At 42.6% G+C, this 27,860-nt stretch overlaps 1 protein-coding gene across 4 annotated transcripts in view; it reads right to left on the minus strand.

Annotated features, from left to right (window-relative positions):
• Positions 1–129: 129 nt before the first annotated feature.
• ARMC8 (armadillo repeat containing 8) overlaps positions 130–27,860 on the minus strand; it is a 106,494-nt gene continuing 78,763 nt past the window's right edge. For 3 of the 4 annotated variants that reach the window (XM_004278957.4, XM_033404098.2, XM_004278954.4), the window contains 8 exons: positions 27,092–27,178; positions 23,275–23,367; positions 20,557–20,706; positions 19,771–19,866; positions 12,991–13,086; positions 8,330–8,402; positions 6,833–6,926; positions 130–2,660 (listed from right to left, as the gene is read on the minus strand). In XM_004278957.4, the coding sequence (XP_004279005.1) occupies positions 2,627–2,660; positions 6,833–6,926; positions 8,330–8,402; positions 12,991–13,086; positions 19,771–19,866; positions 20,557–20,706; positions 23,275–23,367; positions 27,092–27,178 (723 nt within the window). In that variant the 3' untranslated portion in view covers positions 130–2,626. The remainder of the gene's footprint in view (positions 2,661–6,832; positions 6,927–8,329; positions 8,403–12,990; positions 13,087–19,770; positions 19,867–20,556; positions 20,707–23,274; positions 23,368–27,091; positions 27,179–27,860) is intronic. The other variant, XM_033404097.2, reaches the window with a different exon arrangement.

Raw genomic sequence — 27,860 nt, forward strand, 5'->3', positions numbered from 1 at the left:
AATGCAAAGTCACTTCCCAGCCTCTCATTCACCAAGAATCTCAGGTTCCGAAAGCCAGTACACATCATCTTCTAATGTTTCCTAATGTTCTAGGTATTTGGAAAACAGACTCCTTTTTAGAAGTTGCCATGCTTTTTTCTTGGCTTTTATTAGCATGTGTTAAAATCATATTATCCAAACACTACCAGAAGAACATGTATTGTTCTGCATAAAGTGCTTAAGGAAAAAAATGCAACTTATTAAATTGGACATTCTTTTCTAGTTCATAAATTTTGGGTTACAATCAGGGCACAAAAGGAGAAACAGAATGCAGTATTAGAGAGAGCGAGAAGCTTAGTTAAGAACTTGGGTGGAAACACAAGACCACGTCCCATTCCTCCCACTTCCTTGCTGACTGAACACTGCACCTGCATAAAGCAGCAAACAGCTTTGTTTTAATAAATACATTTTCCTTCATTCAACTCAGAAAAGTTAATCATAGTAAAGCACTTTTTCTTTGACCATCTGTTTATAGCCACAGGCAAGATTTATCCACAGAGTTTAAGTGTGAAAGTGTCATTTCATTGGGCTTTCCACTTTCCAATGCTATCTGGGTTCAAGATTGTCTCAGCAATTCATATTGGTTTATTTATATTTACCTGGTACTTAAAATACCAACTCTATAGTGTTTAGTGTTACAAATGCCAACCAAGGATATTTTCCCAGTACTAGAAATGTCAATGAGTGGGCCTAAGTAAGGCTTTCCCCCCAATACACTCCATTTTCTTTAAACTAGCTTCTGCACATTAGCACTCTGATGGTTGCACAAAACCCAAGTTCCTGTTGTGACAGATTTTTAAATCGGTAATGTTCTGAAAAAATAACAACTTGGAAATCTCTGTGTTTGAATCTTGGGTGGTCATGTTGAGAACAGAAAAAAACGGCATTAAATACACTTTAAAAACATTCATTTGCAATCAAACATATTTAACTCTTCCAGGGAAGGAGCAGGTTGGTGATGGGGTGCCCCGTCAGGAGCGGCTGGTGGGCTGGGGAACCCGTCGGGTGCACGCACTCAGGGCAAGCTTCTGGGCCGCAGACCTCGCTTCCTGGCCGCGATGCCTTTGAACTTCGCAGAGCAAAGGGAAAAGCGAGGCTGGTTGTACCTTTAAACAGTCAAGAGCAACCTCCTTGAGTTCACCTTGAAGCGGACCCAGAAGTTGGAGCGTGTGCCAAGCTGAGGGCTGCCGAAGGGCTAAGCAGTAGTGGCTGGAAAAGGCGGTCAACTGCGGTCCTCCTGGGGAGACCCCCTTCCCTTCTCTCAAACGTCAGTGCTTTGGGCTTCATGCAGGAAAAAATCTTAGCCGCGTCGCTTACTAAAATTTCCATCTCATTTTACAAAAGCACACTGAATAGCAGTCCTGAGTGACAAGTATATAGAATTTGCTGAGTATAGCCAAGAGAAAAACAGCTTTCTAAACTATCCTGTTCTTTGCTTCTTCCTACAGATGCGTCTGTAGGACGTTCTTTAGTTTCACAGTGATATATGCTGTTTCAGGAAGCACAAGGTGATCGGTCTTTGTTTCCACGAAGTGATGACCTACTTTAGTTGGAGCTTAAGGTTCCATGACTGGTTCTAAATCCTGCCATATACTGCTATACCAGTGACAGGATTTAGGGCAGCGGGGAGGCTCCCGGTGCCCAGTTCCTGCCAAGCATAGCCCACCAGTCATGGCTGGGCTTTCACTATCAGTAGTTATACTTCCCTTTGATGTTTCAAAAAACCTATGGTGTATTTGTCGCCTCACTCCACTCCACCCTGTCCATCTGACTTGGAAGCCTGAGAGCTTACTGAATTAGGCTGAAAAGAGGCTCTGTACCTGCTGATATTGACGGCAGTATAAGATGCTAGCTTACTATTTTGCACAGCACCATATATCGTGCCTGTTATTCAGGCCAACTATAGCCAACCTTTTCGTTTTGTTTTTTTCTTTTTTTGTTTTTTATAAAGAAAATCTATGTAAGTTGAGGTTCAGAAATGCATATATTTTTTACTTACAAATATTCATCTGACCAAAATCCAACATAACCTTTATGGAACACTTAACAATCGTTTTGTTTTTAAAATAACATTTCATTCAAACTGTATATAATTCAGTAAAGATTTTTATACAGCAAGCAATGCTTAAACCCTGGAAAATCTGTAGAAAAGAGATTTTCACACAAAATAAGAAAAGAAAACTTTGAGGTATCCCTCACACACACACGTCCATTCATCCTGACCCACGTGCACGCACGCGCACACACACGCACACACACACGCACACACAGCCATTCTCACTCACAAAGTGGCTGCAGCATAGGCAAAAAATTGTAGGTCCAAAGGAAAATAATTGATTGTTCTAATAAAGAGTCCAGGTAGCTCAGAAAGAAACAAAACAAAACACAACAGTCCTCTGAGGAAATTACTACCTCAAAAAAATGTTCTCAAGGTGAATTTGAGATCTAAGCCTACCAAATTGCTTTTGCAAAACAGCTCCCTGCAGTCCAAGGTGACTTGTGCAAATAGAAGGAATCAAATGAGGCTAGTTCCTGTACTTCCTTTAACAAGGATGTGGGATGCTCGCAGGCGCCCAGGGCGTTCCCATCACGCCAGGTACTGCTGCAGTGCCATCTTTGCCCTGCAATCACAAAGCTCCTGTTAGCCGTCATCTCAGAAGTGTAATTAAGGTAAAAAGCCCATGGTTCAAAGATGGTAGCCGGGAAAGTCTAAAAAGGTAGGCCCCCCAAGGGAATCGGGTACCTACTTACGGTAGGTAAGTGGGACACCTACCGTAGAGGGCAGAGATCTGTGGTCAGCACACACGTCAAACCCATGCTGGCTACATCCTCTTCCTGTGGTCCTGCTCTTGTCCTTATAGCTGCTGCAACCCAGTGACATTCTATAATTTTCCTTTGTCAATGGCATATAGTTGTGATGGATCTGGGATTCTTGACTTTCTCCTATTGCCATGCAGGTTTTATCTAGTGCTGCAGGACACTGGGGAGGACACTTAGGGTTCTGGGAAGCTAAGAGGAACACTGACCCAGGAAGAGGTGGGTAGGGGCTGATTAGAAGGTGCGTGGGAGGGGCAAAGAGCTCCTGGGATGAGGCTGTCTGGTGGTTCAAATGCCTCAGAACTGAGGAAGGGAGGTTACAATTTTATCCCATTCTTCTCATTATGCCTGATAACACTGACTGATGTGGGATGTGGGTTGTTACAGTGATTAGGGAAAAAGTTAGCTAGCTGGAGAGGAAAAGGTGCAATGTGGGCAATGCCTTAACCTATCCTGATCCTTATTAAAGTGCCTTCCTTTGAGCTGGGACTCAGAAGGCCTCCTTTACTCTCCCATCATGATTTGGTAAAGGCTGCAATTGTGGAAGTTAGGAAGTCAGGTTTTGGCAATGATCTCCCCTTCTAAGTTATGGAAAGAAAACGTTTAATTTTTCTGTTACTATTAGCTGATGAAAGTATATCAAAGCAGATTAGGCAGCGATAAGCTGGACTCAAGCGCAGTTTCTTTGCTGCAGTAATGGATACAATCCACAGTTTTAAAAGAGGTGTGCTAAGGGATATTCTTGCAATTATTTAAGACTCTGTAAAGATGATAGTTGCAAATAGTCCAGTTCATCAGAACAGAGAGCTCCATACAGACCACTCCAAGTTATGAGCAAGTTGGGTTCTACAAGGTCGTTGTGTTAGGAAATAAGTTTATGAATAATGCCACAGGCTACCTCTTATTGACCATAACTTCACAACCCTGAGGCCCTCTGAGGCTGGGTGGAGAGGCCTAGTTAGCAATAGCTCCTCATCTGTAAGTGTCTGAAAGTCAAAGGATCACAAAGCCTTAAAGACAAAGAACCTGAAAGATGTTGTCTTTAGGTAACAGACTTTACTATGATGGGAAAGCCCACATGAGGGTCTTGATCGAAATTCTGTATTACTCTTTAAAATCGTCAATTCAGACTCCTTCTGGATCTTTCTAAGGGTTTGGCTATATCTGATTATATCGGACCTCAGAGACTGTGCCCTCATTATCTTTCTGCTATCTATTAATATCTAAGGAGTCTTTCAGATGGATGGTTTTGTAGGCAAGGTCACCTTTCCTTAAATGGACTGAGGTAGAGTAGCTCAGACCCTGACCCTTTTAATTGGGTTTAAGAACTGCTGACAACGTATGTGCCATCGAAATTGGGGAAACAGTACCAGATTGGTCTAAGAAATGCAGGCCAGGGCTTAAAACTATCCCACTTCATGCTGGTGAGGCCTCTTTCCAGGTCATCCCAGAGATGATTTTAAGCAGAACTATTTTAATTTCTGAACAAACACAAGAAAAGAAACCCAGGGAATAGTCTGGCTCTCGGCCAGAAGAGACGGGCTGACAGAGCCTGTCATTTAAGCCAGCAGCTGTTACTACTGCTGTGGAGGTAGACATGAAGGTTCCCGTCCTCAAGGTACAGCTCAAATCCCACCTTCAGCATGTGGCCGGCCCTGACGTGCCTTTGATGGAACACTCATCTGAGCAGCAGGGTGGGGGCTGCAGTTATTCGGGGATTTGTCCTTAACACACTGGATGGCAAGCTTCAGGGAGGAAGGGGCCCAGCTCTTTGTGCTCCATCTGGCCCAGCCATTCACTTGAGGAACAATTAAACAAGTGCCTCTTCCCTTCTGTGGAGCAGATAAGCAAGCTGATAGCCACAACACCATGTGTTGTGTCCTACGGGAGCACAGAGGGGTCCTTAGCAAGGCCTGGGGGCCAGGGTGCAGAAGGATCCAGCAAGATTTTTCCACGGAGGTGACAACCTGATTTGAGTTTTGAAGGACGGATGGCCATTGTGCAGGCGTTCTCCGCCCTTGCTTTCAGGACACCTGTGCGCCTGGGTCTCTGCCTGCCTCACCAGTTGTTCTTCCTGCTGCTTTGCTGGACCTTCTTCATCTTCCCCTAAAGGTGGCGGTGGGGTGTCCCAGAGTATGGTCCTTAACCCTCCTGTCTTCTCTCCTCTCGTTTATTCTCCCTAAGTGACTTCAGCCAGCTCCAGGGCTTTATATACCATCCCAATTCATATCTTCAGCCCCACTCTCCCGAGTCCCTTGGATATCTAATAGCATCCAAAAGTTGGCACACCAAACAAGAACCCTTGATTCTCCCTACCCCCACCCACTTCTCTTCTATTCTTCACCATCTTGGCAAATGACCATCTTGGCAAATCCTCCATTCAGCTGCTCATGCTAAAACTCTAGGCAATTCCCTTTCCTCTCTTTCTTTAACATCCTACATCAAATCCATGAGCAAACCTGTTGGCTCTACCTTTAGATTAAATCCTGAAACCAATCACTTCTCAATACTCCCAGCACTACCACCCTCATCCCTTATCTAACACGACTGTAATGGCCTTTAGCTGGTCTCCCTGCTTCCATTCCTGCCCTACTACAGACCACTCTCTACATAGCCATCAGAGCCATCTTTTAAAAGTTTGAATCAGATACTGTCTCTTCTGCTCAAAACTCTCTAATGACTGACTTCCTATTAAAATCCGGATAAAATCCAAAGTCCTTGCCACAGTCTACAAGGCTCTTCAGTTGCTCCCACTGCCTCCCTGTGTCCAATTCTTACCACTCTCCCCCTCACTCATTTTTCCCCAGCCCCACTGGTCTTCCTGCTGTTTCTTGAACATTCAAGCATTCCTGCCTCAGGGCCTTGAACCCACTGTCCCCTGTCTGGAATACTATTCTAAGCATCTGCCTGGAAGACTCTCTCATTTCACCCAGGTCTTTGATCAAATGTCACATCCTCGGAAAGGCTGGGACTAATCTATACCACAAGAAGCTTTCTTACTTTCCATTCCCTCACCCTTGCTTATACCTTCGTAGTACCTCTCATTATCTGCTATCATATTACATATTCATTTACTTATTATCTGTCTTCTGTACTAGAATGTAAGTTACATGAGGGCAAGGTTGTCATCAATTTTATTCACCCTTATATCGCCGATGCCTGAAACGGTGCCTGGTAAGGTTGGTATTAAAATATATATATATATTTGTTGAATGAATGGGGATTCAGAGGCGAAGGAACTGGGATGGCAAATCAGATGGAATAGAAGGTGTAAATGCCTGAAGGTGTGATACTGTAAGAGGGCAGGTGTGGCTGGAACACAGGGTGGGCACGGGGGAGGGGGCAGCACAAGGAAGGCAGAGCCAGACCATGGAGCACTCTGAGCCCTGCTCGCGAGTGTGGAGAATGAAAGTGAGCTGGAAAACGAAGGCTGTGTTATAAGAAGGGTCCACAGCCAGGAAAAACAATCTCGGCTACCCTGAGCTTAGAGGGGTCTCTGACTATGACTCTCGCCTCCCCCAGAAAAGGTGAGCTCTCTGAGGACAGGGACTCCTTAGTGGTCACTGCTGCATCCCCAGCAGCCAGGCCAGGCTGGCACAAGGCAGGCGCTCAGTGAGGTTTTGAGCTAATGAATGTTTTTATAATTGGCCTTCATTTCTGCTCTCCAAAAGGCCACAAGCATTTCTATTCTAATGATCGAGGGACTGAAAGGGAATAACCTCTGGATCCTCTCCAGAGTCCCACTAAGGTGGCCTGGGCTCATGTCAATTCAGAGTAAGACGAGAATCTTTAATAATCTGCTAATTATTAGTTTATCTCTTACTCAAATGTCACACAGTTGACTCACAGATTAAAAAGGGAATCCAAGAATCTAAAAGATTTTGAGTTTGGCTATGTGACTTACTAAGCAATTCAAACCCTGTCATAAAAGAATGCAACATACCCCAAAGCAAGGCCCTTTTACTTTGATACTCACTTGTCACAAAGATTTGAATCTGGTGACTGACTCAGTTTGTGCAGAATATCTACGATGCCCATGTCTCGTAATTTATCCTGGCGTTCTTGTGAGCCTGAGAGATGAAAGCTAGCAGGTTACTGGGAACATGGCCCAGGCAATTGCTCTCTCCTTAATGTACAGCCAACAATCTGGAGCCTTACCAGTGTCCTTTGCCCTCTCCCCTTCCGCCCCCTCGCCCTCCACTCTCCCCAGTGCAGCCAGATCCCCTCATGCTTGGATTCTCCAACAGTGCTCTAACTGGTCTCCCTGCCTCTTGACCCTCCTTCCCGCAGTCCATCTGGGTTCTGCTGCTGGATTAATTTCTCCATGGACCACAGGGTCAAGGTCAGCTTCTTCAGCCTGGCACGAGGCCCTGCCACCAGGCCCCATCTTCATCACTTCTTTCTGGACATATTTAGCCAGGCTCTTCCTACCCCAAACCAGTCCTGTTTTCCCCTTCCATTCTCTTCCACCCTCCTCGGACCTCCCAGCACTTCCGGGTGCCTCTTAGCACGTGGCAGTTCCAACTCCGCACTGCTGTGTTCTATCTTCCAACTAGACTAGGACCTCCTTGAGGGCAGCTTGTTTCCCTGGTACCCGGCTGTTACTTGGTCTCTCGGCCTGCACGCTGAATGCAGTTCTTCCTCCTTCCACTTTGTTCTGGACACAGTGCTAAGGAGGATAATTCTCCTGGATTCTTTCCTCCACCCCTGAAGAGCCCACAGTGACTCACTCATGCATTCACCTCCTTGAGACCCAGTGAACCAGAATCTCTAGGGGTAGAGCCCAGACATCTGCATTTTACAAAGTTCCTCGGGTGATTCTCATGCAGCCAACCCAGCACTGAGACACACTGCTCTCCCGCATGTGTTCACTACCTTAGCTGTACATTGGAATCACCTGGGGAATTAAAAAACCACTTATGTCTGGAGACCACCCCAGAGATTCTGATTTAACTGGCTGGTGCAAAAATCCCTGGGTGATTCTAATGCACAGTCAAGGTGGAGAGCTATAGGGGCCTCCTCGCAGACTGGCTGCCCCACCAGGCACAGTGTGTCTCTCCCTTCTCACCAACGCACCCTCTTCTCCATTAAGCTTATCTGCCTGTCGTCCTTCTATGTGCGGCCCCTGCTCACAGTGAAAGGCCGACCCTCAGGCCCACCCTCACCTCTCATCTTCTTCAAGCGCATCTCACCATCCTCCTCCTCAGCCCTCTCAAGGACAAGGACTGTCACTCACTTCCCTACGGTCTCCTCCACCCTCACGTTCAGTAATCTGGAACAGTGCTGACTCCACGGTGGGGCTCAGTGTTAACTAGACCCATGGATTCTCATTCATACCAAGGTGACACGGTTGGGGGCTTGGGGACCAGTGAGTGGTGCCTCTACCCAGGATTTCAGGGGCACCTGATGCCTTTCCTGTGCAAGACCTTCCTTCCCATAATTTTCTTCAGAACAAATCTCACCAATCTCTTACCTTCCTCTTCATTCCATATGAGGTTTGATATACAAAACATAGCAGCAAGCTGCAATTTGACATGTGAATGACCCTATTTGATGCAGAAAAGGAAACAAAAATAGAGGTAATCTCATTTGAGGTAATTTTTGGTAACGTACCACAGGCAATTCCAATAGCCTAAAAGTCTGAAGCAGGGACCTCAAACCCCAGTGTCTTGAGGGGCCACACAATTAGTACTAATGGGTGAACAGGCTGGGCTAAAGGCAAGAGAATGGTAGGCAATCCGGCACACCGGGGAGTGAAGCCTTGCCAAAAGACATTCACACTCAAATTTCAGAAACCCTCTGGCTGGCCACACAAAACACCTCTAGGGCCACAGGTGCAGTCTGCAATTTATCACTCAACCCATACACACAGGAACACTGGCATATGACAAGTCTGTGCTTTTGACTATGCCTTCTCTACAGTAGGAAACATTCAGGGCCAATAAACGGAATGGATGTGCACTTAGTATTCATCTCTTTGGCTACTGAGTATCTGACTCAAAGTACTCTTATTTCTATAGGCACATCACAAAAACTTGACTAAGTCTCTACTATTCTTAAGGAGCCTCCTATTTTCCTGAAACACACTTCTGGTTTATTTCTCTTTATGTACTGAAAGTACAACCATTTTTGCTTAAGTTATTATTTGTCCATATACAGTGCTTTCTCCTAAATGAAAGAGGACCCAGTGGTAAAACAATCTTTCCAGATGATTTTTTTTAACGGAGGTATAGCTGATTTACAATGCGGTGCCAATCTCTGCTGTACAGCAAAGTGACTCAGTTATACATGTATATATATTCTTTTTTTATATTCTTTTCCACTATGGTTTGTCCCAGGAGACTGGATATCGTTCCCTGTGCTATACAGTAGGACCTTGTTGATTATCCATTCTAAATGTAATAGTTTGCATCTACCAACCCCAAACTCCCAGTCCATCCCCCTCCTCCCCCACCTTGGCAACCACAAGTCCGATCTCTGTGTTACAGATGATTTTTTAATTGGTCAATTAAAAAAAGAAAGTCCCCACTACACTTAAATAACTTATGCATATCTGTGAAATACCATGACACGATACATGCTCAACAGTCTCTTGAAGGCTGAGACAGACTCGTCTTGCCATGTAGAACTATATCTGAACTAAGCAGAGACAAAGAAAAGCACATGCCTTCCTTCATTAGAATTCTATGGTTGGTGATTCTTTTTCCCTCCTACCTGCCAAGACTTTTAGAGAGCTGTCCAGTTGGGGCTCCACTAAGACAAAACAGAATAAAATGTGTCATCTGCTCCCAGCATCAGGCCAGCAATGAGTATTTGTTGAATAAATGAACTTATTTATAACACAACAGTAAGTATTTACTACATATAAGTTCATCCATCCTTCAATAAACATTTTTTGAGGAAACAAATTGCTGTGATAGGGAAAACTGGAGGGTGGAGGGGTGGGAACCTAATTTTAAGTGAAATGGACAGAAAAGATCTCTTTGAAGGAGGCAATATTTATACAGAGGAAGAATAAAAAATAGGAAGAACAAAGGTGCTCTTTGAACAGGTGTACAAAGAGCAAGAGGTACCAAGAAGAGGGAAAAGTCTGCGAAAAGGTTTGAGGTAAGAAGAAACTGTAGAGCTTATGCATATTGAGAAGGAAAAGTAGAGTAACATTAGTTCAGAGATGTAGGCATGGCTAAACTGTAGGCCCTTGCGGGCCAGAGTAAGGACTGATTTCATTCTGAGTTGACAGGAAGCCCTGAAGGATTTAAGCAGTGGAGGGACAACACCTTATTTACATTTTTAGAAGGTCACCCAGGCTGAAGGGACTGGAGTGACAGTGCTGAGGTGTCTGGGAGGCTGTTATGGTCAGTCAGGTATGAGAGGCTATGGCTTGATCTAGGGTGAGACCAGCGGCGACAGAAAGAAGTCAACAGCATCCAGAGCGGCTAGGGGCCGGGCTAACAGGACCTACTGATAAACTGGATTACTAGACGAAGGAGCTGGAGAAATAAAGTCTGACTCCTTGGTGTGAGTAATGGGTAGATGGCAGAGCCACTCTACTCAGATGGAAAAGGTCAGGAGGGGAGAAATTTAGGTTTAGGGGAGATACTTAAGAATCGATTTTTAAACACCAACCTCAAGAAGCTTCAGACAGCCACAGAGAGATGCTGAGTAAGCAGGAAGATATACAAGCCCAGAGTTCAGAAGAGAGGTCTAGGCTGGAGAATACCCTCCGTGTGACCCTCGGACCTTGCTCCCCTACCCCCTCCCGCCCACTAAGAAAAGAACCAGCATTTGTAAAGCTGTAGACACCATCAGGGAAGCTTGCTGTCATGGCTTTTGAAGGCCAGTAACCATTATTGTGGTTGTGTTTTGTACTGCTTGATACCATGACAGTGTAACTAAGATAATGCCTAATCTATTTATCAAAATTGACTACTGAACTGGAGCCCAGAAACCAAACAAAGAATAGGGATGACAGCAAAAGCCATGGGAGTGGATGAGATTCCCTAAACCAGCGGTTCTCAGCTCTGGCTATACCTAAGAACCACCTGGGGAACTGTAAACAAAAAAAACCACTGATGCCCAGGCTACACCCCAGAACTATTAAATCAGAATCTCAGGAGGAAAGGGGCAAGGCAACAGTCTTTGAAAGATTCCTCCACCATGCAACAAAGGGTATGAACCATCAATCTCAATAGTACATGTGCGAGAGCAAAGATAAAGGTCCAGGGCTAAGCAGGGAGGCATAATGGAATGGAGGCCAAGAGAAAAGAATGTTTCCAGGAGGAGGAACTATAAGTGAGGAAAGTTGAGGAGAGAAAACCATCCTTTGGACTTGGCATAATAGGATGGTGACCTTAACCAGAACAGTTTCAGTTGAGCAATGGGGTTGGAGGCCAGATGAAGTGGGCTAAAGAGTGAATTTAGTGGTGAGGAAGGAGACAGCACACGCAGAAGACGCTCTTAAGTCTGGCTCTGAACAGCAGCAGAGAGACAGGTGTACCTCAATGGGTATGGGAAGTCCAGAGAAGCTTTCAGAAGATTACAGAGATACTATGTGGATCTGGTATTGGAAAGATAAGGGAGTTCCCAGTTGAAGCAGTATGGTTTTCATTCAACAAATACTTACTAAGCATATACTAAAGGCCAGGCACTGTACAGGGTCATGGATATACAATTGTGCACAGAACTGATACAGTCCTTACCCTCAGGGAGCTTACAGTCGGTAGGCACACAAACAAACAACTATATGTTGCGATAATTGAGCTAAGTGCTCTGAAGGGAGTACTTCACTCAATTATGCCGTAACAAAGAATAACCCACGCAGATGAGAGCCCACAAGGAAGTGTTAGCAGAGCTAAGATCTGAGAGGCGAGAAGGCATCCCATGGGGAGAATAGTATTCCAGGCAGAGGAGGCAGCATGTGTGAAGGTCCTGAGGCAGAAAAGAACATGCACGGCCTTTTCCAGGAGTGGAAAGAGGTCAGTGTAGTGAACAAAGGGAAGAGAGGAATGAGAGAAGTTGGGGGATACAGATGAGTCAGGTAATATAGGACTCCACAGGCCATCAAAAGGGGGGATGGGAGCTTCCCTGGTGGCGTAGTGGGGCATCCAGCCGTGTAGCCGATGCAGGGGACACGGGTTCGCGCCCCGGTCCGGGAAGATCCCACATGCCACGGAGCGGCTGGGCCCGTGAGCCATGGCTGCTGAGCCTGCGCGTCCGGACCCTGTGCTCCGCAACGGGAGAGGCCACAACAGTGACAGGCCCGAGTACCACAAAAAAAAAAAAAAAAAAAAGTTGGGGGATGGATTTTATTCAAGGTGTAATAGGGAACTGCTGAAGGATTTTGGCTTCTATTCTCTTAGTAAAACAAAAGGTGAGGTCACTACTAAGAGTGATGAGGGAGATAAGAGGTGAGGTTTAAAGAATGAGGAGAAAGTAAGAACCTATTCTTCTGGAGAATGGAGGCGCCAGCTTGCTGGAGAATCACAGGAGGGTACCAGGCAGTGCTGAGTGCCCATGTGGGTTTTGTAAGTGTGAATTTAACATGAAACCAGTCAGCCCGGTTCTGTGCCTTTCTCTGCAGTTGTTAACTCTGACAAGGAGGCAAAGAGAAGACAGGTTCATCCACGATTAGGGCTTTGCTAGGAGACGCCGACAGAATGAAAAGAGGATGGATGTTTGATTTCCAGATTTTGGCAATGGGCAGATTCTGGTGATGACAAGATCCCGGGTATGGCCATGGCAGTAGGTGGCTGAGGTGTTTGCAAATAGGTAGCAGATTGTGACTGAAAGCAGATGATCAAAGAACAAGAGCCAGAGATACCAGAGGCTAGAGGGTTCATCCGTATAGGACTGAAGCTTTGAGAGGGAAGCTTTGGGGGCACTGAGCGAAGGCCAAGAGCCCAAGCTCTCACTGTGTAAGAGGAAGGCAATCAGACAATAGGGTGGGGAATGGCACAAGCTTCAAGAGCCTGGTGTCATTTTTCCCTTCAGGGTGGAAGAGAGTTTCTGGAATCGGTTACAGAGGAGTCTATTCTTTGTTTAATCTCTGCACAATTCGTTTTGAGCTAACAGTGCTACAGTGCTTGCCTTCTCACGTGCAGCTAGTGTGGAGCCATGAAGGGGACAAAGGCCTACCATGTAATACTTGATTTTCTGCAGGATGTCATCATTGGTCATAATAAGTTCTTTTGCCGTTGTCCCATCTGCTATGTTGGCTAGGATGCACAGTGTCTGGAAAAGAACAAAGGGCCAGCGATCAGGAAAGCTCTGAAGTCCTCAGACTCAAGCTCTCTCAAGAACTTAGGCAATTTCCCATCTGAAGTACATGGATTCTCACAGGTTCCACTCTGAATGCCCTGATTTCTTATCTCATAACGTCATTGCCAACAAAAGTAACCACACCTAAGGAAAGTCTGCCTTAGCTAAAAGAGAGCCCAAATGTTTCAGTGGCTTCTTTCTGGGCATAAACCATCACTGCTAGGCAAAGGCAGCCATAGTTCATGCTATCACATAAATCAGAGGGAAAATGTAATTTATTAATATTTTCTTGAAAATTTCATTTTTAAGAGAAGCTCTTGCTACTAACCCACAAGGTTTCTTCAAAGAGGTAGTCTCTTTGGTAGAAACTTCAAAGGTGTTATAACTCCCCCCTACCTCCCCTTCCAAATACCACTTGCTTCCAAGCTCATGACCTTCTGGATCCCCGTCCACTAGCCACATGCAATGAGGACCTCTTGACTTTTTTGAACCCTACTGGAGGAACAGAAAGGGAAGCAAAATGTGTGAAGAAGCTTAGTCCAGGCTGGCCTAATGTGGAGGATAGAGGGAGCCTGTGCCAGCTGGCAGGACAGTCTCATTATGAGGACAATCAGCACACTGGTACTGGAGGAAAAGACTGTTCTCGTTGGCTGTTACATTCTCACAGCCAGACCAGCAAGAGGCAAGGATTAAGGTAAAAGTGAATGGATGGTGACAGGGACACTGAGCCAGTGACAGCCCTAGCAGTTCAACAAACATTGGCAGAGCACCTATAATGTGCATGCACTCCGCCCATTCCACTGGGCAACGGGCTGAGACAGGAATAAGACACTCTCCTTAACTCCAAAGCCAGTACACAATTACATTTCACTGTGGTGCAACTGAGGTAAAAACACAACTGAGGACAAAGGATTAATCTCCAAAATTTATAAGCAGCTCAATAACAAAAAAACAAACCCAATGCAAAAATGGGCAAAAGACCTAAACAGACATTTCTCCAAAGAAGATATACAGATTGCCAACAAACACATGAAAGAATGCTCAACATCATTAATCATTAGAGAAATGCAAATCAAAACTACAGTGAGCTATCTATCACCTCACACCAGTCAGAATGGCCATCATCAAAAAATCTACAAACAATAAATGCTGGACAGGGTGTGGAGAAAAGGGAACACTCTTGCACTGCTGGTGGGAATGTGAATTGGTACAGCCACTATGGAGAACAGTATGGAGGTTCCTTAAAAAACTACAAATAGAACTACCATATGACCCAGCAATCCCACTACTGGGCATATACCCTGAGAAAACCATAATTCAAAAAGAGTCATGTACCAAAATGTTCACTGCAGCTCTATTTACAACAGCCCGGAGATGGAAACAACCTAAGTGTCCATCATCGGATGAATGGATAAAGAAGATGTGGCACATATATACAATGGAATATTACTCAGCCATAAAAAGAAATGAAATTGAGCTATTTGTAATGAGGTGGATAGACCTAGAGTCTGTCATACAGAGTGAAGTAAGTCAGAAAGAGAAAGACAAATACCGTATGCTAACGCATATATATGGAATTTAAGAAAAAAAAATGTCATGAAGAACCTAATGGTAAGACAGGAATAAAGACGCAGACCTACTACAGAACGGACTTGAGGATATGAGGAGGGGGAAGGGTGAGCTGTGACAAAGTGAGAGAGAGGCATGGACATATATACACTACCAAACGTAAGGTAGATAGCTAGTGGGAAGCAGCCACATAGCACAGGGAGATCAGCTCGGTGCTTTATGACCACCTGGAGGGGTGGGATAGGGAGGGTGGGAGGGAGGGAGACGCAATAGGGAAGAGATATGGGAACATATGTATATGTATAACTGATTCACTTTGTTATAAAGCAGAAACTAACACACCATTGTAAAGCAATTATACTCTAATAAAGATGTAAAAAAAAAAAAACAGAACTGAGAAAGTACTAAGTGCATTTGTGTGATAATGCAAGGGTCAGGGAAGGCTTCTTGGAGGAAGTGATACTGAGTCCAGGAGCAGAGTAAGGAATTACTCAAAGAAAGTGACGAGAGGTGGAGATGGTGCCTGGATTCAAATAATTTTCTCCAATTTTAACCTTTCTCTTTGCTAGACTTAAGCTAATTAAGCTTGCAGGTTATAGCTAACTGAGGAGAATGTTTTCTTACTATGGCCCAAACCCTCAGATATCTTAAAGGGTGTGTGATCTTATTTTTCCTAGATTACAGCACTGCAGTAACTAGATTGTTAAGGAGTGAGTCCTGAGGTTTGAACCAAAAAAGGTTGCCTCTAGGATACAGGAAACAGAAAATGCAATTTATGATCCAAGGCACTGGGGGACTATTAATTCCAGGGTACTTAAATCATGAAGAGGAGACCTTGATATGCCCCAGAAGTGGGAGAGAGATGATCTGAGGAAGACATCAGATTTCACAGTGATCCGGTACATGGTGAGCCTGTCAGAAGTCTTGACATGCACAACACCCTTGAATTTTTCAGGACTGAGGGGAAAGCAAGGGGGAAAAACAGATTTGGACTCTAACCATGGAAAAGAATTTAGACTCACGTAGGGAAGAACTACCCCTCTCTTACCTACTAAGACAGTGGGTATAAGGGGGGATTTCAGGAAATAGTCCTCAGAATAGCCTAGGCCAGCAAGATAGGCAAGTGATTCCCCTTCCTGGAGTGTTAGAATACACCTATGCATCCTCAGGCTTGTCCAGCATGGCAGAGTGACCTAGAGTTCTGCTTTGAAGCCCACGTACTCCTTCTGTAAATATTCTCAGGAGACAAGAAACCAAATCTTAAAGAGACTGATTCAGTTCATGGGCCAAGCCAATTTAACACATGAGCTAGGGAGCAGAGATAAAAGCAACACACACACACACTCATATGAACAACTGGAATCAATGATATAGAGGTAATGATTGGCAAATTATGGCCTGTGGACCAAATACAACCCAACCCAATGCCTGTTTTGGTAAATAAAGTTTTACTGGAAGACAGCCATGTCTACGTGCTTACACACATTGTCTATACCTGCTTTCAGGTTAGAAGAGCACAGATGAATGGATAAAGAAGATGTGGCACATATATAAAATGGAATATTACTCAGCCATAAAAAAAACTGAAACTGAGTTATTTGTAGTGAGGTGGATGGACCTAGAGTCTGTCATATAGAGTGAAGTAAGTCAGAAAGAGAAAAACAAATACTATATGCTAACACATACATATGGAATCTAAGAAAAAAAAAAAGGGTCATGAAGAACCTAGGGGTAAGACAGGAATAAAGACACAGACCTACTAGAGAATGGACTTGAGGATATGGGGAGGGGGAAGGGTAAGCTGTGACAAAGTGAGAGAGTGGCATGGACATATATACACTACCAAACGTAAAATAGCTAGCTAGTGGGAAGCAGTCACATAGCACAGGGAGATCAGCTCAGTGCTTTGTGACCACCTAGAGGGGTGGGATAGGGAGGGTGGGAGGGAGGGAGATGCAAGAGGGGAGAGATATGGGGATATATGTATAACTGGTTCTGCTTTATAACAAGCAGAAACTAACACACCATTGTAAAGCAATTATACTCCAATAAAGATGTTTAAAAAAAAAAAGTACAGTTGAGAAGTTGCTACAGAGACTGTATAGCCTGCAAAACTTAAAATACCTGTCTTGCCCTTTGTACAAAGTTTGCCAACCCCTGAAATAGATAATAGAAAAATAAAAGGGGGGAAAATCAATGAAACTGAAGCTGCTTCTTGGAGAAGACCAATAAAATTGATAAACCTCTAGACAGACTGAATCAGGAAAAAAGGAATTACCAATATAAAGTACAAAAGACAGTTCACTGCAAAGAATACTACAGACTTTAAAAACATAAGAGAATATTTTGAACAATTTTATGTTAATAAATTTGAAAACATAGATGAAATGGACAAATTTCTTGAAAGACATAATGTCAAAGCTCACTCAAGAAGAAACAGATAAACTGAATAGTTCTATTTCTATAAAAGAAATTGAATTTGTAGCTAAACACCTTTCCACAAAAGAAACACCAGGTCTAGATGGCTTCACTGGTACATACCACCATAATTTGAGAAAGAAAGAAGACCAATTCTTCACAAATTTTCTTGCAGAAAATTGAAGAGAGAACACTTCCACCTCATTCCCCGAGGCAAGCATTACTCCAATATCAAAAACCAGACAAAGACATCACAAGAAAGCTATTCACCAATATCATGAATATAGATGTGAAACATTCCTCACCAAATTTCAGTAAATTGAATCCAACAACATATGTAAAGGGTAATATATAATGACATTTTAATATGGTATATATCTATTTAGATCTTAGATTGCTTTATCAGTGTTTTATAGTTTTCAGCAAACAGATCCTGCACGTAATTTGTGAGACTTATACATAGTTTCATTTTTTTCTGAGCTATTGTAAACGATAGTGTTTTTAAAATTTTAATTTCTACTTGTTCATGCTAGTATATAAAAATACAATTGATTCTTCTTGTGCCCTTGGTTAACTCACTGACTAGTTTTAGCTTGACTCCATGACATTTTCTACACAGACTTTCATGTTGTCTGGGAAGAGTTTTATTTCTTCCTTTTCAATCTGTATGCCTTTTATTTCTTTTTCTTGCCTTACTGTACTCGATAGCAGTTTCAGTATGATGTTGAATAGGAGTGGTAACAATGGAATACTTGTCTTGCTCCTGATCTAAGGACAGTGATAGATATGCTCGCCATTTTGATCATGGTGATTGTCTCATGGTGTTTATATATGTCAACTTATCACGTTGTATGCTTTAAATACATGTATCTTATTGTATATCAATATATCTCAATAAAAACGGAAAAAAAGAATGTATCTTTTGATACTTTTGAGAAGAATTAAACTTCTAGCTAAAAACCAGACAGTTTAAGCCTCCCCAGAGTCGCCTACTTCTGGACCATCACCCAAATCTGTGAGAGGGTATCATTGTATCCTGCCAAAACACCCCATTGTTGTTGGCCTTTTCTTTTGCCTTCATCCAAATCTTGCCTCACCTTTCTACCTTGCTTCGCTTTTCAAGTTCGTGGAATTCTATCTAGGTGAGCTGTCTTTGTAAACAAATTTCTATGCTCTCCAGGTAGAACAGTTTATTTTGAACACTGTCTCTTCTTTACTGTTGTGTTCCAGAAACAAATCTCATTCACCCTAATTTCAGTGATGCCTACAAGATCATAGTTTTTCTGTGTTAAATTTTTGTTAAGCAAAAAACATAGTTGTTTATTACTGAATTTCAGTAGAAATCACCTAAAACATCCATCTTAAAAGCACTTTGTCAAATCTAACACCTTTTTTGCTCACAAATTCCAACACGGCTCCCAAGTCCTACCACTCTTACTTCCTGGACTGTCCTTCTGAAGCCTGATGAACTACCCTAACTCAGGAACACGGAGGATAAGGAGCGTGGGCCCTGCAGTTAGACTTTGGGTCCAACTCTCCATGATGACCTTGGGCAAGTTTCTTCCATACATATAAGTGTACAGCTCAATGAACTGTGAAATGAACACACCCATGTAGCCAACATTTATGTCAGAAAGCTGAATATTACCATAACTTCAGATCTTGTGTTAAAAATTTAAGTTTGCAGGTGACTTTTCCTTTTATGACAAAATATATACTATGTTAAAAATCCTATAATAAATCCCAGGAACTATAGAAAAGTAATTCCCAAACTGTCTCCTGATGAACGCATAGCCTCTGTATTTTCATGCCTACCTTAAACTTGCCCTATTGAAACACAACAGAAAGTAGGGGTATGAGATAGAAATAAGGAACTGGGAAGCATGACAATAAAAAATAAAAGATGTCTCCAGGGCTTCCCTGGTGGCGCAGTGGCTGAGAGTCCGTCTGCCGATGCAGGGGACACGGGTTTGTGCCCCGGTCCGGGGCCACAATAGTGAGAGGCCCGCGTACCGCAAAAAAAAAAAAAAAAAAGATGTCTCCAGCATAAGGGATTATTTCATCAGGGAATTGTAGGAATTTGAGTTCAGAGCATGGTGATATAGAGGGCTAGAAGCAGTGAATCCTGGAGAAAGGATTCATTCTAGGATGGTCAGAGGTGGCCATCCCTGTAGAGACGAATAGTATGTACAGAGCGTGACACAGAGGGTATAGACTCTGGTCATGTTTTCTTCCATTCCAAGAGGAGGAATTCTTTTTTTTCTTTTTTCTTTTGCGGTATGCGGGCCTCTCACTGCTGTGCCCTCTCCCGTTGCAGAGCACAGGCTCCTGACGCGCAGGCTCAGCGGCCATGGCTCACGGGCCCAGCCGCTCCGCGGCATATGGGATCTTCCCGGACCGGGGCACAAACCCGTGTCCCCTGCATCGGCAGGCGGACTCTCAACCACTGAGCCACCAGGGAAGCCCGAAGAGGAGGAATTCTTGAAGAGAGTTTAAGGGGTGGTGAAGGATCTCTCCCCTCAGAACTTTCTTGTCTCTACAGCACCTCTGATCTCAGCACCCTGTCTTTTGCAGACTTGAATATTTCAGGAGACTCCTAACTATGATATCTCTTGGCACTCACAGTCAGAAGATATTCCTACAAAAAAAAAAAAAAAAAGGAACACATACCTGCTCTTTGACCTCAATGTTATGTTCCCCTTCCAAAATAAGGGTGACAGCTTGCATAATTTGCTTTCCATGGGTACTCATTATTTTATCTATGTGCTGCAAAACAATGGGAAACCCACAATTATGATTTGGAGAACAAAGAAAAAGACCATAGAAAAGAACAGAAGACTTCCAAAAGTTAAACAATGTACAGAGAAGACTCAGAAAACAAGTGAGGCACAGAGAAGGGAACCACCCACATTTCTTTATCTGCCTGAAGGCCGCTGACCCTGTTGCTCAGGGAACATTAGAGAACAACAAGAAAGACCCCACACCAAGGCTCAGCCTTTCCTGCTGTGACATATGCCCACTGCTCTCCATGCTGACACCTTCAGAGGTCAATCCAGTCAATGTGGGCGGGGCAGGGAGGTATCTACACAATAGCACTGAGAAGGAGTCTCTAAAGGGAAAGAAGCTGAAGCCCCAGAGATAAGTCATTTAGGCAGACGAGAAAACCCATCCTGGCCAGCAAATCAAGTAACAAGTCAAGGCAGGCTCCCATCCAGCACAGAGGAACGAGAGGACAGGCAGTGCAGAAGTGGAGGGTTAGGTGGCCATATGGTGAAACAGCTCCCAGAACACCTATGAAGGTGACAGGTCTAAACATCAACTCCTGGCTTCTCTGGGAAGGGGCAGCATTTGAATCACACTTCTGGGCAGATGTTGATGGGAGCAGAGAGGCAGGGCAATGTTTTGTGATGCATATGCAGGGGTAGCTAATCTGGAAACCTGGGTGATTTTACTTACTGGGCGAGTAGAGAGGAGATTTCTAAGAAGGCCCAATGTCTTCATCAGCACATTCAAATCTGAATCTGATAATAACCGGAATAGCTGTTCAGTACTCAAGCTTCGTAAAATATCTGCTTTTATTTTTTGTTCAGCCTGAAATGCCATATTCTGAAAGGATTAAAGAAGTTTCAAGAATCATGCCTATATTTGCATTATTAAATTATATTTTAATAGTAATTCTGATAATTTTCAAAGTATAAACAGAATCTGCAGAAAATCCTTAAGGTTAAGTCACATCATTTTTCTGATTCCTGTTAATCACCTATAATTCTGTCCGTCAGAAGAAAGATAACTGTCACTCCTATACATACTCCTCTATGAGCACTATGACCACTTCCTGACACGGCATTTGCATGTCTTAAGATTTCTCAAATAAATACAAAATCTACTATTATATTTTTAAAAATTCAATTTATTTAAATTAAAAAACCAAATGCTTCACCCATTTTTCCCATCCCCACCCTTACCTCTGGCAACCACCAATCTGTTCTCTGTATCTATGTGCTTGGTTACTTTTGAGAATATCCTTCTGGTCATCATGTTGCTTTGTGCGCACTTTAATAACAAAATGACTACTGACAACTATACTGTGCCATGCACTTTGAGAAAGACTTAAATGTACTCCCTTATTATGCATGAAAATAAGTAGTGTTTTTTTTTTTTTTTTTTGCGGTACGCGGGCCTCTCACTGTTGTGGCCTCTCCCGTTGCGGAGCACAGGCTCCGGACGCGCAGGCTCAGCGGCCATGGCTCACGGGCCCAGCCGCTCCGTGGCACGTGGGATCTTCCCGGACCGGGGCACGAACCCGCGTCCCCTGCATCGGCAGGCGGACTCTCAACCACTGCGCCACCAGGGAAGCCCAGTAGTGGGTTTTGTTAACTTTACTGGCAGAAAACACCTACTGTGTTCACAGTTCTATGCTAGGTGCTGATCCACTGGACCATATCATGCAGGAAGCTCTCGGGGGTAGGAGGTGTATCCAACCTGCTAGCAGCCCCAGATGGGCAGGAGCTGTTTTGCTCCTTTTTCTCCTTTTTGGACACATTATGGATTACCCCACCTTAACCTAAAGCTACAATAGGTCTGAAGGAAAAAAAAAAACATGGCTGATTCCAAATAATTCATACATCAACTTTTGGTATAAAAAAATCTCTTGTAAACTAGAAACGTATTATAATATGTGGTTATTGCCCTCCAGGAACTTCTTAAAATTAAGGATCTAAGACATATGAAAGATCAAGTTACCTAATAACACAAGGCAACATGGCAGAGCAAAAAGAGTACTGAGTTGGGTGTCAAGAGACCCAGGCCAAAGAGAATTCCAAGGTTTTATATTTTGTGGACAGAGAACATAATAACTGATAATATGGAAATTGATGACAATAAGATAGCTAATATGAATTTGAGGAGTGGGATAAATTCAATTTTCAACATTAAAACTGTGCTTGTCAGGGAGCCCTCAAATGAAGTCCCATTAGCCATTTAAGTGATAGACCTGGTGAACAGGGTACAGTTCCATCTGGATATGTATATTCCAAAGCAACCTCTTCTATTAGGGGGAGTTGAACCCATGAGAATAGATGAAGTCCCTGAAACTGTAGTGTAAAGGGAAGTAGAAACTGGGAACCGAAACTTGGGGGAATGTTCTCTGAGAAAGAGGTTGAAAAGGAGGCTAAGTACAAAGGGAGGTAAAAAAAAAAAGAAAATTAAGTCCTGGGAAAGAGTTTCAAGAAAGAGAAGTGCCAAAAGCTGGTAAGTTAAGGAGAAAAATAACTGTGAATCTACTACATTCAGTGCTTTCTTGGAAGATGATTATTTCCAACCAAAGTTTGTGTGAAAAGACAGCAGATATAGCACAGTACAGGGAGATGAATATGGGCTTGGGACAGGTTCAGAACCCATTTCCATCATTTATTAGCTGTGAGGCCTTAGATGATTCATTTACCTTCTACGTTCCAGTTTCCCAATTGTAAGGTGGATATATACCAATATAATGTAAAATAAAAATTAGAGATAGCAAATATAAAACACCTAGTTGAGCGTCTGGCACACAGTATTGAATTATAACTACTCTAATTATGTTTAAAAAATTCATGGAGAATTACTCTTTTCAATTTCAATAAATTTTATTTAAAAAAATTGTAAGGAAAAATGGTTCTCTGACTTCATAGTTGTATAGTTTTAGAATTCAGATTATTATAAATTATTTACTAGAAACTGTTAAGAAATCATTGAGCATGTATACCCCAGTTCTGTTACCTTGGGGAGTTACTTAATGGCTCTGTGCTTAGCTTACCCACCTGTAGAATACGTGTACTCTCTAGCTTATTTCACAAAGACGTTATAAAGGAGACACGACAGTACTTTGTAAAGTAGGCAGCGCTATACAGATATCAATACGTTCATGAGGAGGAAAACCTTTTTTTCCCCAAAATTAGATGTCAAGTTTCAACACCTGTCTGCTTTTCTTAATAAACAGGAGAACCGAGGAACACAGTGGCCAAGCAACTTGCTTACATTTGAATCCGAAAGGTGAATGAAGTCTTCTAGGTCCTAAGTCTTTAGAAAACTGGGCCAAAAGAGCAAGATTTTTAAAAAAGAAAATTCCAGACATTTCAAAAACACATTCTTTAGTTTTAACTTTGATAACTGCTCCCTTCTCTTTGTGAAACATACCATTAAAGCCCAAATTCCATTCACTCGTAAAGCAGGATTTTCACTTTGGGTTAATCCACAAAGTAGCTCTACAGCTCCCGATTCTAAAATTGGCTGTGATTGGAAAGGAGAAAAAACAGTTTTAAAGTCAGGTTTGTTAACTAAGTGTATATATACCCTGGCACTCTGATTCCTATTTCTTTCCTACTCTTACCCAATTCCAAGCAACCTTCACAAAGCAGGCAGTGAGGCAGCCATAAAGATCACCTTGATTCCCATCTTACCCCTAGGTTCTTCATGACATTTTTCTTTTTCTTAGATTCCATATATATGTGTTAGCATGCAGTATCTGTCTTTCTCTTTCTGACTTACTTCACTCTGCATGACGTAAAATAGATAGCTAGTGGGAAGCAGCCGCATAGCACAGGGAGATCAGCTCGGTGTTTTGTGTCCACCTAGAGGGGTGGGATAGGGAGGGTGGGAGGGAGGGAGACGCAAGAGGGAAGAGATATGGGGACATATGTATATGTATAACTGATTCACTTTGTTATAAAGCAGAAACTAACACACCATTGTAAAGCAATTATACTCCAATAAAGATGAAAAAACAAACAAAAAGAATAAGAATGATGGAAAAAATCTTAAAAAAAAAATCACCTTGAGAAGGTCAAGAACAATCACTCTCTCACAAATCCAAAAACCAAAATAAACCCTGTTGTTTCCTTTTTTTCTGTAGTCCTGAAAGGCTCAGGAGATACCCTAATTCTGTGTACGTTTCACACATACCCTTATGATCCCATTACTTATCCATATTCTTCTCACCCTCCTCTGAGAGGGCCACCCCTGCTTCATGCAGCATGTGTCTCAGGTGTCCTTTACAAGTTGTGACTATGAAGCAATATGGCTGGTTTAGAATAGAATTGTCTTCCTTACAAATTGCTAATCTTATTCATCAATATGCTGTAGAATTCATCTTTTAGAACTACTTTCAGGACTATCTATCAATCATACAAGCAAAACAGTCTTGTACTTTTATGGTCATATCACATTTTATACCTAAAATAGCATGCGTTAGTCTGACTACTTAACTTATGATACTTGGCTGAAAATAGGTTTTGGTAGTTTCTAAAAAATTCAAGCCTTAGAGGACTGATGTACCATCACTAACAAATGCTTAGAAGGCCATCTTTCAAGTGGATTCTAGAAATGTCTTAAGCAATGCAGATTTATATACAAATTGTGCAGTTTTTTAAAAAAACATTTTATTTTGAAATAAGTTAAACTTATAAAATAGCAAGACTAATATAAGGAACTTCCATATATTCTTCTCCCAGATTCACCAATTTTTTAAAACATCTTTATTGGAGTATAATTGCTTTACAATGTTGTGTTAGTTTCTGCTATATGACAAACTGTATCAGTTATATGTATACATACATCCCCATATCCCCTCCCTCTTGCATCTCCCTCCCACCCTCCCTATCCCACCCCTCTAGGTGGTCACAAAGTACTGAGCTGATCTCCCTGGGCCATGTAGCTGCTTCCCACTAGCTATCTATTTTATATTTGGTAGGGTACATATGCCACTGTTACTCCTCTCTCACTTCGTTCCAGCTTACCCTTCCCCCTCCCCGTGTCCTCAAGTCCATTCTGTACATCTGCGTCTTTATTCCTGTCCTGCCCCTAGGTTCATCAGAACCTTCCCCCCCGCCCCCAGACTCCATATATATGTGTTAGCATACGGTTATTTTTTGCGGTACACGGGCCTCTCACTGTTGTGGCCTCTCCTGTTGCGGAGCACAGGCTCCGGATGCGCAGGCTCAGCGGCCATGGCTCACGGGCCCAGCCACTTCACGGCATGTGGGATCTTCCCGGACCGGGGCACGAACCCGCGTCCCCTGCATCGGCAGGCGGACTCTCAACCACTGCGCCACCAGGGAAGCCCTAGCATATGGTATTTGTTTTTCTCTTTCTGACTTACTTCACTCTGTATAATAGACTCTAGGTCCATCCACCTCACTACAAATAACTCAGTTTCGTTTCCTTTTATGGCTTAGTAATATTCCATTGTATATATGTGTCACATCTTCTTTATCCATTCATCTGTCGATGGACACTTAGGTTGCTTCCATGTCCTGGCTATTGTAAATAGAGCTGCAATGAACATTGTAGTACATGACTCTTTTTGAATTTTGGTTTTCTCAGGGTATATGCCCAGTAGTGGGATTGCTGGGTCATATGGTAGTTCTATTTGTAGTTTTTTAAGGAACCTCCATACTGTTCTCCATAGTGGCTGTATCAGTTTACATTCCCACCAACAGTGCAAGAGGGTTTCCTTTTCTCCACACCCTCTCCAGCATTTATTCTTTGTAGATTTTTTGATGATGGCCATTCTGACCTGTGTGAGGTGATACTTCACTGTAGTTTTGATTTGCATTTCTCTAATGATTAGTGATGTTGAGCATCCTTTCATGTGTTTGTTGGCAATCTGTATACCAGATTCACCAATTTTTAACGTTGCCATATTTGTTTTATCATTATGTCTCTCATTCTACACACCCATATCCACATTATTTATCTTTTTCTGAACCCTTTGAAAGTAGAATGCAGGCATCATGCCACTTTACCCTTAATACTTCAATGAGTATTTCCTAAGAACAAGGATATTCTCTTAGATAACCAAAGAACACTTACCAAATTCAGAGAAACTGACATTACAACAATACTTTTTTTGAATCTATAGTCCATATTCCCATTTTGTCAACTGGCCCAATAAATGCTCTTATACCATTTCCTTCACGAGTCCAGTTTATTTTTAATATTAAAAAATCAATCATATTAACGATCCTATACCTGAGTTCATCTAACTTACTTTCTAACTAGACCCTAAATATTCTGAAGGTGGATCTGAGGCAACATAAGAGCTGTCCAGGATGATTAAAAGTGTTGCACTGACTGCAGCCAGATCACCCTCAGCCGAGACCCCCACCACCAGGGCAGAGGAACAGACAAAAGCTCTGGTATCCTATCTCGCCTTCCCCTTCCTTCAGAACAACTGAAGGAAGCTGTTTCTCCCTTTTTGTTCCAAGATTTCTGCTTGCTGAATAGTTGTCTCTGAATCTCCACCTTGTTAGTAATGTCTTCCTAACAGTCAAAAGCCTGAAGGTGTTACAATGTAGAAAGACATTCATCAAAATGGGACGACTAAATGTACTTAATAAAGGATGGTATCTAAACCTAGTTCACGATTGGGCAGGCCAGGGATATTTTAACATGATAAAACTAATCTGTAAGGTTTCCCCCCTCCTTTATTAAAGTTTATTTCCATTTCCCTATTATAAAAATAATGCATGCTCAAACAATTTATAAAATGCATAAAAGAAGGGGAAAAAATCCCCAAATGCAATCCTTCCCTAAACAACTACCATTACCATTAAAAATTAAAAAGATTATTTTCCAATGCCAGCAGTTATCTCTTGAAATGACCTGTAATCCTGGTTTACAAAATTGGGTCTTAACGTATTCTTTAGTAAATATAATTTGAAAATAGTCTATTACTTGTGTAATTATTTCCTACATTTGCAGTTGTAGGCAGTTTAGATTGACTGCAAGCTGTAATATCTTTTAAATACACTTCATATGCCAGGCAGAAAAGGGATAAGAGGAAATGATAATCATATTTTTAAATGATTTAATACGCACCCCCAAACCAAACAATTCAGAAATAGCTTTTAAGCACCAATCCTCAAATTTCTATGTCAACTACTGTGAAAACTATTTAACTAAACTCTAGGTAGGCCGGGCAAAAGTCATCTAGGAAGAGAAAATCAACACTAACCTCTTTACTTGGAGAAAATTCAAGAAGAAGATTACATAACATGGAAGACGCTACTACTAGGATTTCATCTGGTGCATTCTGTAAAACCTGTGGGATTAAAAATAAAAGATACTATTAATGGTTTGCAACCATGGGGGTAAGATCACAAGAATAAATGAGAACAAAAACAATTTATCTTTCAAACTGATTTCTCATATTGGAGAGATAGTTAGGAAAGATCCACTTGACATTGAGTGAAACTTTACATAGTGCTGTCATTATGACTGACTAAGGCCCTCACATCTATCTTGCTGGAGGAGAAGCTACAGCCCCACTTCCAGGATGGGGGCTGCTACATGGAAAAGGAGATAGACACAAGTCAGGGAGCGGGTGCTCTATGTAAAAAGTTTGAAGACCACAGAACTGCTTTAGGGCAAGTTAACCCAATTTACTCCACCATATTCAGGCCACTTATGAAACCACAGAATTGACCGAGGACCTGAGACTTTCTGATGTCTCTGGAAAGACTTGTTTGACTAGGAACATGGATGGATCAAGCTACTACTCAGGCAGGGCAAGGTGGGGAACTGGTTCTCAGGACTGGAATCACACAGTCCTGGTTCCAACCCTCACTCCTCCACTTACTAGATGTGTGAACTTAAAGCACATTTCTTAACCTCTCTGAGCCTTCAAATTGAGGAAAATAACACTTCCTTGATGGGACTTTTTAAGATTAAATGTGATTTGGTGAATAATAAGGGAAGCGGCATAGCATCACAGTTAAGAACAC

The sequence above is a fragment of the Orcinus orca genome, chromosome 5 (assembly GCF_937001465.1).
Source record: "Orcinus orca chromosome 5, mOrcOrc1.1, whole genome shotgun sequence".
NCBI lineage: Eukaryota > Metazoa > Chordata > Mammalia > Artiodactyla > Delphinidae > Orcinus > Orcinus orca.